The 13564-nt window shown below is 47.2% G+C and overlaps 1 protein-coding gene across 1 annotated transcript; it reads left to right on the plus strand.

Annotated features, from left to right (window-relative positions):
- Positions 1-3019: 3019 nt before the first annotated feature.
- On the plus strand, positions 3020-3507 carry LOC144141385 (uncharacterized). The gene has a single exon (XM_077672967.1). It carries the CDS (start codon positions 3020-3022, stop codon positions 3437-3439), a length of 420 nt encoding a protein of 139 aa, XP_077529093.1. The 3' UTR covers positions 3440-3507.
- The last annotated feature ends 10057 nt before the right edge of the window (positions 3508-13564 follow it).

Genomic DNA, 13564 nt, shown 5'->3' on the forward strand with positions numbered 1-13564 from the left:
TTGTGTGAAACCCTGAGGATCCGACCCCGAGACGTCGTGTCTCGTTGTTTTGATCGGTCACTTATGCTCCGCCCACGACGCACGTGCCAATCAGCATCTCGTGGCGATCTGGTTGGTTGCATTCGCAAATCCGTGCATAAACTGCGGCGGACAACGCCCCCGTAACCCCGAAACGTTGGCAACTCTCTCCCACTACTAGAAAAAAGGAAAAGACGAAAAACAATTACGTAAAACACAACAAACGAAACCACGTGCAAACACTTGAGGGCACCTGTTAAGTTCGAGCACCTCTTTTCCTAAAATCGCGAACTGCTCGTTTATTCTGTCATATGTTCTTTTTTTCCCCGCCGATTGGGATGAGGTGATGAATAGACAGCGCGGAGCGCAGACGGAAACGCATTACTTCGCGCCCCTGGGTTTGACGCGGGTGGCCACGGGACGGGTTCAAAGAAGGGACGCGCGCTGCGCATCGTTTCGTTTGTTTGTAATGATGCCGCAGCGCCCGGTGTCGGCGCCTCGGTTTGAGGGAAGTGGTAGGCTTGGCCGCTGCTGTATCGGGCAGGTCGACGAACTGCGGCAAGTATTCGCGAGGAGGGCTATGACGAACTAACGAGGCCGTCTGGGTGGCCCTCGTTTTGTGCGATCCCGAGCACTTTGGACCCACCGCGGGTAGAAGGGTTGTTTTCGCCTGCAGGTGTCCCCGCGAGACGGTTGAATGGGCTTCTCCCGCCAGTCATTCTGGGGATCTAGGCTTGGAAACATTGGGTCGCGCAGGTCATTTAGTCGCCTGTCTCGTGCCGGCTACGTGTGGTCTTTTTTCCGGCCTGAAAACGCGACGTCGTCTGGCTGACAACGAGGGCGGCAATACCGAGACGGCGGGGCGCGTGGAACGAGAATGGGGGGTCCGTCGGGAAACAATTAGTCGGATATCGGCGGCGGAAAAAAGGATAAGTGCCGTGCGCGGTGTGTGGCGGCGTGCGCGGCCACAGAGTGGGGCGGGGGGGCGCTCGACAAAGCGACGTAGAATTGTCGGCTTGAATGTCTGTCGGCGACCCGAAGCGCGCGCGCCGTCTCAAAACTTTAATGACCACCAGGAGGGAAACGGGCCACCAAGCGAGAGCTGGTGCGCTTTCCGGACAGGACTCCTGGGGTTCTGGACAAAATCCTAGGATGGTTTCCGGCGCAGGTGGTTGCCTTGGTCGCCGTGCATGACAGCGCGTCAAAATTTCGGGGGGGGGGGGGGGGGCTGAAGCCCCATAAGCCCCCCCCCCCCCCTCCCTACGCCCCTGGCTTCCGGGTGTTCAGGTCTACCTAGATGATGGCATCAAGGCAGAGAAACGCAATGACTGCACCACACTGCGCGCAGTATTGAAGCGTTTCCAGGAATATGGCGTGCGCTTGAACGCAGACAAGTGCAAGTTCCGGCAACCAGAGGTGGATTTTTTGGGACATCGAATTAGCGCTCGAGGTCTTCAACCAAAGACGTAGAACATAGACGTCATCGTGGAGGTTCAGGCACCGCGGCATCCCGCAGAAATAAGGTCCTACCTTGCCATGGGCACGTACTACCACAAGTTTCTCCCCGACGCATCGACCGCCATGGCGCCCTTATATCAACTACTCCGGAAGGAAGCTAGGTGGGAGTGGGGTACCACTCAACAGGCATTCAGCAATGTGAAAGACCTTCTCAACTCCGCAGATTTTCTGGCGAATGTTGACCCACACAGGCCGCTAGTCCTGGAATGTGATGCCTCCCCGGACGGAATCGGCGCAGTGCTTTCACACAATGTCGGGGGCGGGGTACTTCGGCCCATAGGGTTCCTCTCTCGGTTATTGACGGAAGCTGAGAAAAATTACTCGCAGTTGGAGCGGGAAGCCTTGGCACTTGTGTTTGGTGCATCGAAATTCCGACAATATATACTGGGCAATACTTTCACATTGATGACGGACCATAAGCCGCTTGTGGGACTTTTTCATTCATACAGGCCAGTACCCGTGATGGCCGCAGCGCGAATACAGCAATGGGCGCTGCTGCTGAGCGCATACGATTACACCATCAAACACCAGCCCGGGAAAGACAACATTCCAGCAGATGCCCTCAGCCGGCTCCCCACGTCAGACTTCCCAGCCAGGGACGGAGGAAGAAACTGGGGACGGTGAGTATGTCCTGCTCACGGAAACCCTCAATGATGGTGTCATGTCTGCGAAGCAACTGGACACTCTCACGGAGCGCGATGACGATTTAGCAAAGGTGCAAAAATGGGTGCAGGAGGGGTGGTTAAGAAATTTGGGGCCTGAGGACCAGCACTTGATGCCACACTTCCATCGGAAGGCTGAGATAACGGGGAGTTACGGGCTTCTCTACTGGGACCATCGAGTGATTGTCCCTAAGAATGCCCGAGCAGTAATGTTACGCCTGCTACATGACACTCATCAAGAAATTTTCTCAATGAAGCGGCTAAGGCGCTTCTTGATGTGGTACCCCCGGATCGATAATGACATTGAGCACATCGTTAAGTCCTGCCCAAGTTGCATCCAAGCTGCCCCTATGCCCCCCAAAAAACCCCCTGTTGCATAGCTGGAAACGGATGAGCGTTTGTCGAGGCTGCATATCGATTTTGCGGGGCCGATCGATGGTCACATGCCACTGATTGTGGTGGATTCACACAGTAAGTGGATAGAAGCGATACCCATGAAGAGTTCCACCACGCACGCCACCATACAGGCTCTGCGAACCTTGTTCAGTACATTCGGGTTGCCCCGGACGCTGGTATCCGATAAGGCCCACAGTTTGCGAGTTGGGAATTTCGCAATTTTATGAAGGCTGAATAACATAGTAAACCTGCGAACAGCACCGTATCACCCCCAGTCCAATGGGCTCGCGGAGCGGGCTGTTCGTACTGTCAAGTTTTCTTTGAAGAAGAATGTGCAAGGGTCACTGAAAACCCGCCTTGCAAGGATTCTGCACAGGTACCGCAGGACGCCGCATGCCGGGGGCCGGACACCGGCACAACTCTTAATGGGCTACGATCTTCGCTCCAGGCAGGACAACGCAGTGTTCGTTCCACCCTCGCCAGTTGAGCGCCCCTCCCTCGATGTGTGGCAGCCCGGTGAGCCAGTCTGGGTGAGGAACTTCGGGCGAGGTGAGCCATGGACTCCAGCCAGCATTACATCGACAGACGGAGCCCACCTAGTGAATGCCGACGGTCCGGAGGGGGAAACCGTTCGGCGCCACAGCGACCAGGTGAAGCCACGGCAGTTGGAGCATGACGAGAGAGGAGCAAGTGACTCCGGGCGCCAGGAGACTGCCGGCGGACCCCCAGCAGGCGGAACACCGAGGCGAGTGCCAACAAGCATCGAGATCGCCGGGAGCACCTCAACTCCGGTGTTGCGTCGGTCGGCCCGGCAACGCAAACCACCAGACCGTTACTCACCGTAGGGGGAGCGAAATGATGTATCTGTGACGTCATGCCAGCCGAAGCCGCCGTTATCACCACTGCTCCTTCTCCTTCCTCTCCCTTTTAACCCCTCTCTCACAATGCTACATTAACCCGCGCTATCGCAATAAACGCTTTGTCTAGGCCCAGCCACTGCCCCGGCGTGTTCGTTTCAGGCTCAGCTTATAAGCTTGCATAACGAGCTATATTTGCTTAACTTTAGGGCACATTCTTTTTAAAGCAATGAGAATGGTGGGACAAACAGTGGAAGCTATGAAAGCACATGTAAACGTAGAAGTACTAATGCGTACTTCTGTTTGTTGTGCGCGCACTATGTTTGGTTTAGCTGCACAGCACTGCAGGCCTTTGGGGTTGTCCCAGACGACACTGGCAGATTGACGCAAGCAGCGGCGTCTTACGTGACGATATTTGCCGAGCGAGCACTATGTTTCCGGAAACGATTATTTTCCCCGAGAACAAAAACAACCCAGGTTTAAATACGGTCCAAAACACACCACAGGCAGAAAACGGCTTGCGACAGTATGGTGGCGCCATCTAGGTTCAGTAACGTAAACAAACGCGTGACCACCGCCGTAGAGTACCTAGATGCCAGCGCCGCCGTACAGGGTGGAGACACCGTCGGAATGATCCCGTCCTGCCGCAATTGGGTCAACGTGCTCAACGCGTTGTTGTTTTCGTTTCCCACTAGATCTAGCAACGCGAAACAGATAAGATGATTAAAACTTCGCCAGTAAACCACGTTGCGGCGATAATTTTAGCGTGGCTTTGACATGGTTATGATACAAGGACTTCTTTCAGCGGCGTGCGAGTGACCCTGAATGACGCCACCAGCGTATATGTGTCTCCACCCTGAACGGCGGATGTGTGAATCAAGGCACCCTAGGTTTCAGAGTAGTCGGTTCAAGTGAGGTCATTGCAGACCATGAAAACACACGATTTAGCGGGAAAATAAAAATTTTAACTGACATCGAATAACATCACCTTGAATAAAGCATCTCTTGTATCCGGACGAGCTCTGGGGGCACTATAAAACACGAAATCTTTCGAACAAAACAAAGTTGTATTTTGTCTTCGTGGCTCATTTCAGAAACACTGGTGAGGAGCGCTCCGGTGAGAGCGTCACCGCATCTGTTGGCCACCAAAAGGGCAGACATGTGTTTGATAGTTTTGTTTTACAACATATATCCGTATTAGGGTAAGAGGCTGATGTGACAATAAACGAAGTGGGCCGTATCGGTGAGTAAATTTATCAGTCAATGTATATGGCAAGACTAATAAGCTAACTGCTTTTAAAACGAGTAAGAATGGGCACCAATTCATTCCGTTAGCCATTCTGAATAAACTCACATTTTTCAATCCAAGAATAAAATCCTGTATCAAAGTTCAGCATTCATACGAACTCCTATAACAAATCTTTTACAGTTTTCAGAGTTTATTTAAATAAAGTAGGTTTGCGAGTGGTGAGCAGTATGCCGTCGTCTTATACGCACTGTATGTCTCAAAATGCGCAGAATAAACATGACACATTAGGTTAGGACGAGTTTTTCTTAAAAAATACGCTCTGAAATGTGTTCTTTGGCACGTAGTCACCACAACAAAAAAGCTTAGAACACTTTATTAAAACGCATTCAACGTTTTATAAAGTATAGGTGATTTTACTAGAGCTGTTTGGTACACTTTTTGTTGTATACTGATAGCATAGTGTGCTTCCCTGAAGCACTGCAAATTTTTTTAAAGTTACTGCTACAAGCAGTCAGGCCGCTCTCTTCTTTTACCCGTAATTCACACCTTGAGTATTCAAGATCTGAAAAAGACGGATATGTTACTATACATTGACATTTTCTTGCAATTATGTGAACTATAGCGTTCAAGGGCGAAAGAGGTTTCTTCAAGGAACACATTTTTAAGCGATCTACTGCTTCGTAATTGATTAGAAAAAGACAAACGTCGATGAAGCTGTGCTTCGGGACGAGCATCGGCGAATTGAATTACAGCGTGTTTTCCGTTCGGGCATACATGTCTTGGCTGTAACAATTCGGAAACAAACAACTAAGAACCGGAGTTCTGGTTATAATACAAAGGCATTTTGTTTTAGTGATGACAGGGCGAAATACTCCACATCAAAATCAGATAGCCTCCGCAGCATAAATATTAGAAAGGGAAACCTGCGCTCTTATACAAACATAGATAACATTGGGCGACCAGATCTGGTCAGCAGAGGTCACATGTAAGAAATCTGTTATGCATGGTTCGCAACATCACTCTCTCTAAGCATGCATTGAAGATATTTAAAATAAAACCTATTTAAAAAACAACACCGAATAAAAAAATTGGTGCCCTTCCATTTGGTGAAGCACAATGACCACAGAAGCGGTGTGCTGTTTTAGGAGTGCGCGAAAGAAAAAAAACATTGGTGCGTAATTGGCGATCGCATACACTGGGAGAGCATAAATGTCGTTTTGAAAGAGAGAAGGGGCGGAGCCGTGGCAGTGCTTTCAGAAGACTATCGTCCAGCGATGACATTTGTTGCTAAGCAAGCAGGCACGAGCCACTTTTTCGCAGCTTTTGCTTGCTCTATGCAATATTTTTTTAATTTGTAACCTTTGATTGACTGGTACGTTTTAGTCTACGAAGTCGAGCGTCAGTTCAAGACTTCGATACTCACTATCTCTTGCACGTTTTGTTGTCTCACAAAATTTGGCTCTCTGCTCACTTAGTGAATATTTTTTATTCTCAGTTTTGCCGATTATCACAATTACTTCTTGATATACTTCCGACACCAAGTATGCGCCTCTGGCGCCAAAACTCCTCCGTCCTCATGCCACCTGTAGCTACTCCAAAAATGTTGTCGTGGGTGCCTTGTTTGTAACAGGTGATTTGGTAAATGTCAGGACAACGCGTTGCAAAGAAAAGAAGGCATGATGACTCCGGAAATAGAAAAATAATTTAGACATTAAATACCGAAAGAAAATGCACAAATGCACAGCAATACTAAAATATTCGGCATACTTCATGTCGAAGGCAGTTCGAGGAGTAGGAGGTCTTGCCTGTTGACACTGTCGTAGTGGGGCGATGACGTTCGTTCTGGTTTGTAACCGAGCTGTCCAATAAAAACCGCAATGTTGCTGTAGCTCCCAAGCCATTGCCAGCCTTGCACTCCTGGAGATAGGTGTGGCTTTCAGATTTCACATTTTAGATTTGTAAGTGTCTGTCTGCAGCCCAGAATTCAATGATCCCCGTGTTTGTTCCTGCCACTATACTACAACATTCCTTCCACGAAAGGCTGCCTCAAGTGCCGGAAGCGTTGGTTCCACACAAGGACATGTGCGAGCGTCGAAGATTAGTTGAGCGACAGGCAGCCGGTGTCTCACTGTATTAAGATAGACGCATAAAATACTTATTGGAAATATTCGTCTAGACGAAAGCCAAGTGATCAAATCGGGCGCGGTGGATTCATTGAACAAAGCAATCCTTTTGAGGTGATAATCGGCATTGGTTAAGAAAACTGGTTTCACGTATTATTACGAATAAAATCTATTACGGGTGATTCATAGCTAAATATTGGGCACTAATAAATAATAGCAGCATTTTGATGACGTTCATTTAAATGGGTGTTCTATATAGCAAATAAAAAGCGCTTTTCTACTAAGCAGATTTCACTCAAAAAAAAGGGCTTGAGTTTTATTAGTTTTGAATGTAGCGGATTTTGATTGATTGATTGTGGGGTTTAACGCGCCGACGCAACGCAGGCGATTAGGCGTGCCGTAGTGGAGGGCTCCGGATTAATTTTGACCATCAGGGGATCTTAACGTGCGCCGAAATCTCGTGCACATCGGGCGTTTTTGCTTTTCGCCTCCATCAGAAAAGCGGCCGCCGTGGCAGGGAATCGAACCCGCGACCTCGTGCTCAGCAGCGCAACGCCTTAGCCACCGAGCCACAGCGGCGGGTAATGTAGCGGATTTTATGCACGTACCAAACGGCATTACCTTAATATACCTGTTTTGTCTGAAGGTACGAAAGCATCATTTCTCCGTTCATGGCAACAACTACAACTTGCCGTTATCCAGAATAAGGCAAACAGACGAGAAATCCTTATCACCATTTATCCAATTCTTGGCTTAATTTAAGTAGGACTTTAATATACGTGCGTATTTTTTAATATATATCAGTAATTGACACAAGAACACTGTACGTCATTCTTTCTCTCTAAGGCGATGGATAATACCGTGTACATAATTACAGTACTGGGTTCTTATTTTTTCCTTTACTCACTCTTTATGTAATCCTAAATGACGGTACTTTCGGTTTTAGTCAGAGTGTATTACTCTCATCAGATACCTAGTTAGTTGCCAAGGATTACATGATCTATGACTGCGGATGTATGGCTACCGCACAATTGTCTCAATTAAAACGGCTTCATAGGACTTCAGATGCTATAAAAAGTATGAGCTTGAAAAGGTTGCAGGCCCGTCATTCCATCTTCCTAAAATATTCAGTTGCAACCCAAAGGTCGTCACACTCCACCGGGTAATTTTAACAGACCCAGGGACACAGTGAAAAGCTCGCACTAACACTGAGAAAATAAGTGAGGCCAGAAAGCTTTCGCGGAAGGTTCTGGCATGAAATTAAAAATTCAGAAAAAACTATAAGATAGTTATGGTCATCACGACTGTATGAATAAATAATACGCTGCATGTGATGAGAATGTTTGTTACTGGAAATCAAGATAGTCACTATCAATAACTGTAGGGCATAACTGCGAAGGTTATAAGATAATTCTTAGCAGAAATTGAAGCCTGTTCAATGGAAGGATGCCGTAATACGAGTTGGCTTAAAAAGACTGACTCTAAGTTAAAGCGCAGATTGCGGTGATAAGGAAACTTAGCGAAAGTAAAATGTGTCAAGAGCATGCGTCTGAAGCGTGAGCAAGACTGCGATTTCGCACTGGTTTTTCAACGCGAACAGCCCTTCTTTCTTTTGTAGTGGGTGCTCCTCCTTACCCGAAGCTTGCAATACTCAAGGTAGGCGGGCTAATAAGATCACTAAAAAAGCCGCCAAGTAATACCTTTGTTATTTCTGTCGGCTTGTGATTAATACTTTACAAGCATAAGCGCAAGCGTATAAAACTGTTTCTCGAGACAAGTCCCAGATGTAGTGCGCCCAACCACTAATAAACGAAAACACGCTTTTGCAGTTATCATGATGGTCAATAAAGGCAAAGAGAACCGGGTGGATAATGTAGCATTTCCGCCGAGAGCTCTACTCGAACATTTCCACGGTATTGATATTGATAACGGAAGCCAACATTGGCCGGTGGGGTGCATGTGCACGAGTCGAGACGTTGACATGACGTGGGTCCGGCAAATCATGTGGATGGTGCGTTCAAGGGAACAAAGCGTTGGCTTGAAAGGGGCCCCAAAGATGTATTTGTTGAATGTTTGACAGAAAGGTAACGCCCCGCCGCTTCGCTACAATTGGCGATATGACCGACTCCAGAGTAATTTGCTCAGATGTATCATCGAGGGGCTCTATTCAACAGGATTGCCGCATTGGTAACGTGAGGAGTCTAATAAAGAGCGCAGCATCAGCGCTTCTGAGGGGAGGCTTGAAACATGTTGACAAGGAGGACTAATTGCGAGCTGGAAAAGTTTCCGGATCAATTTTTGGCAAGAGCTGGGACACCCTGAAGAGGGCGACCACAAATTGAGCGGAGAGCTGGGCACGCAATGGGGAGTTGTTGACTTGTTTTGTGCAGGAAACCCGTGGGTTTGCCAAAACTTTTTATACGACCACATTGCAAGAATTACAGATTTCTATTTCTTTATAGGACTCATGGCACACCGAATACATTTTTTCATTCGATATTCTTTTTGTAGTTTTGAATTGCACAAAGGGAACTATAGACGTGTTTTTTGGGGAACAATTGTTAGACTTGTTGACCATTTGAAGTAGTTTTGGGCTATCTACATTCTAAGAAGGCTTTCAAAGGTTGGTAACAATATTTTTGGTTAACGTGCTTTCTATGGTTTCGGGCAATTAAAGAGGATATTTACAGTCACGCCAAATATATTATTATCGTTGAGTTTGTCGTTTACGCCCGATGGGTATTTTTCGCACTTCCCCGAGTTCAATCATTTGTGATAATTGCCTGAATTGTATGTTGTCTGTCTCGCCATTTGATAGCTAGTGCAGGCCTACACTTCCTAGCGCCACCTAACAAAAACAGTTTTTAAAGAAAATGAGGTACGAACGTAAAAATCTTATTCACGCCGGTTTTGAAACGCGAGCGACCCATGTGTTACTCCGAAAAAGGAAGGCGTTTTCTTCCCTAGTTTTTCTTTTTCGTTTTGTGCAGCGGGCGGTGTGTCATTTGATTTTTGTTGTTTTTAATTAAGGCTACTAGGTTATCGTTTTTTTGTTCTTTTAATATTTCATCGGACCTCCTGAACCCTTTTGCGCGTTTAAATTTACGTCTTGCAAAGAGACGCCCTGGGAAAGCGACACGGAATTGTATTTGTGAATTTGGGAGCGAAATTCCGGGTTGGATTTATCATATTTTCCTCTTCAACATTAAACCGTTTGTCTGTAATATTTGTGTATATCTTTATCCTCCGTTCCAGTAGTAGCGGTGCCGTAAGCAGCAAAGGAATGTTTTTTATTTCCCATCGGCAGGGCACGATATCGTTCCCCAGTGCTGCTAACCACGCATCCCTTGGGATTTTTGGTTCACCGTGTGGTTAGGTGCCGTCTTTATGGCGTATAGGTCGCTTGGTTGATTCCCGGAACCTTCTTAACCACAATTCTGTTTCGATGAACGCATCCGAGCTCCCGCTCATTCTCTTTTCCAACTCGCGATTTTGTTTTATGCTTATTGGCCTAGGCATTTTCTTTAATACTTTGCCGGTTATGGCAGTAGTCTGTTACCGATCGACACGAAAGGAGCTCAAGCTTAAACAGCTCCAGCGTGAAAACAAGGTCATGCGAGGATGCCTGCTCACTGAAGGCAAATACCATGAGGATAATCAGTAGCTTTGAACAATTGCTAACAATTTCTACACGGTCGGTCTGCCGGTATACTGTGAACTGCTGAATGTCCGATGAATGCAGTTACGGCTGCATGCCGGGCCATCTTGGTCGTTATATTGGATTTTGATAATGAATGATGTAGCGCTATCCAGAACAGGATTACCTGATATTGGCAGATTAATTATAAGGGCCAGTCTCAGCCTACATAACCAAGATGTCGTAAAAAAATGCGAGAGCCATGGCGAAACAGATAACTACTACGTACAGTTAAACCCACGTAGTAATATTTCCAGTGCACTTTGTTTTTTAGGCGTCATCGCTACTCGCTGAGACTGCCCTGAGATGTAGTGGAGATTTGGGTCCGGCAATTGGTCGCGGTACCAGGCAGGGAATAAGCTGGGCGAATTTTTTTGGAGAGATTAAGCAATGGTGCAGTGTCGTGTAGTTGTATAGAACAGCTGGGGAGGAACACTTCGCTGTTATTCCACTTTGTCAAAAACCCTTCTTTTACAATGGCAAGCGTTGTAGGATAGTTTCAATACACAGAAGAAATAATTATACCATTTTTGGAGATGAATATCTCATGTGCCTAACAGAAAGATTTCTGTCAAGTATGCTATTTGAATTTGGTACTGCTCTTACTTAGCCATGAGGGCTCATTCGCCTAGCATAGAAGATAGAAACCAATGGGTCCCTGAATTGTTTTTTGTGTTTTTTAAGAAAGCTACTTAAACCAGTTAATTTATTAGGTCATCCATGTTAAAGCAGACATCTTTCGTAACCCTACAACTTTCACTCACATTTTCGTTCTGGTTCACATAAAAGAACCCCTGTAAAAATTTGTGGCCGTGAAAGAAAGTAAGACGTAAAACTACTCACTTGGAGCTAGATCACTTTGAAACACCAAAAATACACCACATGTATGACGTTCATCTTCATACACCATCTGCTCGATCGATATTGGTTTTGTGTTATCAGTTCCTGTTTAGAAAATAGACAACAGACAGCGAAGAAAATTATGTCATATTTGTACTTGAAAACATAATTGTTACATCATTGAAAAAGTTATAGCAAGAAATATTTATTTCCGGGTCCGAATGTCCCATAAAAATTCCTTAAAGCATTCCCCAGGCCTCAAAATATACCCTCGAACTATTAAAATATTACAACTACGTCCTGTGTATTTTTTTGTTTCCTGGGGCCTAATTAAAATTTGTGAATACGCAGTACATTGCCTGGTGAAATGTTTGATCATTTCCCTCTTTAAGAAAGGCTACTACTAACGCTTCCTTCCAAAATATGGGAAAGTGCCCCGAAAACCATTTCTTATTGTATAAGTGGAGAAGGGTTTCTAGGGTGTTTGCATGTATGTGTTGTATCATTTTGGATGTAATGTTGTCTGCACCCGGAGCTGAAGGCTTACATGTGCTCAGGGCAGCCCTTCACTCATGAAGTGTAACTTCGCAGTTGTAAGGAGATTGCGATTTGTCTTTTTCATGTAGGGAATTCTTTTCTGCTGATTTTTTGTGTTTCATGAAAGCGTTTGTGCAGTGTGGAGAACTGGACACTTGTTGGAAGTGTTCTGCGAGTGCGTTAGCATGGCCTTCAAATGTGTCTCCTGTTGTGCTGAGAAGGGGCAGGCTCTGTTGTCCGTTAAGTTTGCGCATTCGTGTCCATACATTGTGTATGTCTGTGTAAGTCCTTAAGAACGCCAGGAAGGCGCACCAACTCTCTGTTTTCGCCTTACTGCACACACGCTTCCCAAGTGCTTTTGCCCGTTTAAAGGAGATGAGGTTTTGCGATGTGGGCCACCAGCGGAGGATACACCACGCCTTCTTCTGGGCCTCACGCTGCCGCCAACAGTCCTCATTTTACCACGGCGTCCTTTTGTTGCGCGGGGCACCGATGTTGTGGGCAATAAATTTTCGGCGGCGTGTACGATGTGCGCAGTAACGAGTTGGGCTGCTTCCTCCACGTGTAGGTGTCTTATGGATGTGTGGTGTAGTTTAAATGTTTCTGTAAACGTACTCCTGTTTGCTTTTGATTCATTAATCTTGTGGGAAGATGGGCTGCTTGGGCCTTTACCTATATGCATTAGTAAAGTGGGGAAATGATCACTACCATATGGGTCCGTGCCCAAACCCCACTCAAGACATAGAAAAAGAAGTGCAGAACCAATACCTAAGTCAACAAGGGAGTATGTGTTGTTTCCTACGTTATTGTACATACGCTGTTTTAAATGCGGAGCATTTCTTAGGCTCGCGATGTCACTCGTCGATGTTGTCGGCGCCGTCCACACGCTCACTGCGCATGCGCGTCGCGTCGAGGCGCAGGTGCGCGTCTCTCCCCCGTACCCTCCTCGCTCTCAACAACAGGTGGGGCGGTGCGGGAGGAGCGCGTGTACCCCGTGCGCTCCGTCGCTCTCAACAACAGCTGCGGCGGTGCGGGGGGAGCGCGTCTGTGCGTGCATGCGTCGTAGCTACCCGTGCGCTGCGTCGCGCTCAACAGTAATGGCGGCAGGGCGTGTACACGTGATAACGGCGTGGTGGGTGCGTGGAAAGTTCACGCGCTTGTGTACGGAAGTGTGCGCATGCGCGTCTCTCCCCCGTACTCCTCAACCTCGAACGCGGGCGGTGTGTATATAAGCGGAGGAGCGCGCGTTCGGAATTCAGTCAAGGGCGTCTTTGCTTGGCTTTCGCTTGACTTGACGCTTTTCTTGACGGCACCAAGCAATAGAGACAGACTTTATCTTTGCACTCCTTGCCTTCGCTTCTCCTTCATTCAATAAATAAGAATAATAAAGACGAAATAACAATTAGGCATTCCCAAACCATACCCAATTACGCAACATTCACTCGATACTCCCACCACTCTGCGACGCGTTTACTCGAGTTCCCCCCGTGGGAAGATGCGGGCGGGTATTTTTTTTGTTGAAAAGGCATGCTCCAGACGATGTAAGAAACTCCTCTATCAGGCGACCTCGGGCATGGGGTCGGGAGGAGCTCCAAGGAGAGTTGTGCCCATTAAGGTCGCCTGTGAGGATGTATGCTTCCGGTAGCTGCTCAACCAGTCCCTAGAAA

The sequence above is a fragment of the Haemaphysalis longicornis genome, unplaced genomic scaffold (genome assembly GCF_048455015.1).
Source record: "Haemaphysalis longicornis isolate Haplotype H1 unplaced genomic scaffold, Haemaphysalis longicornis Haplotype H1 scaffold_6, whole genome shotgun sequence".
Taxonomy (NCBI): Eukaryota; Metazoa; Arthropoda; class Arachnida; order Ixodida; family Ixodidae; genus Haemaphysalis; species Haemaphysalis longicornis.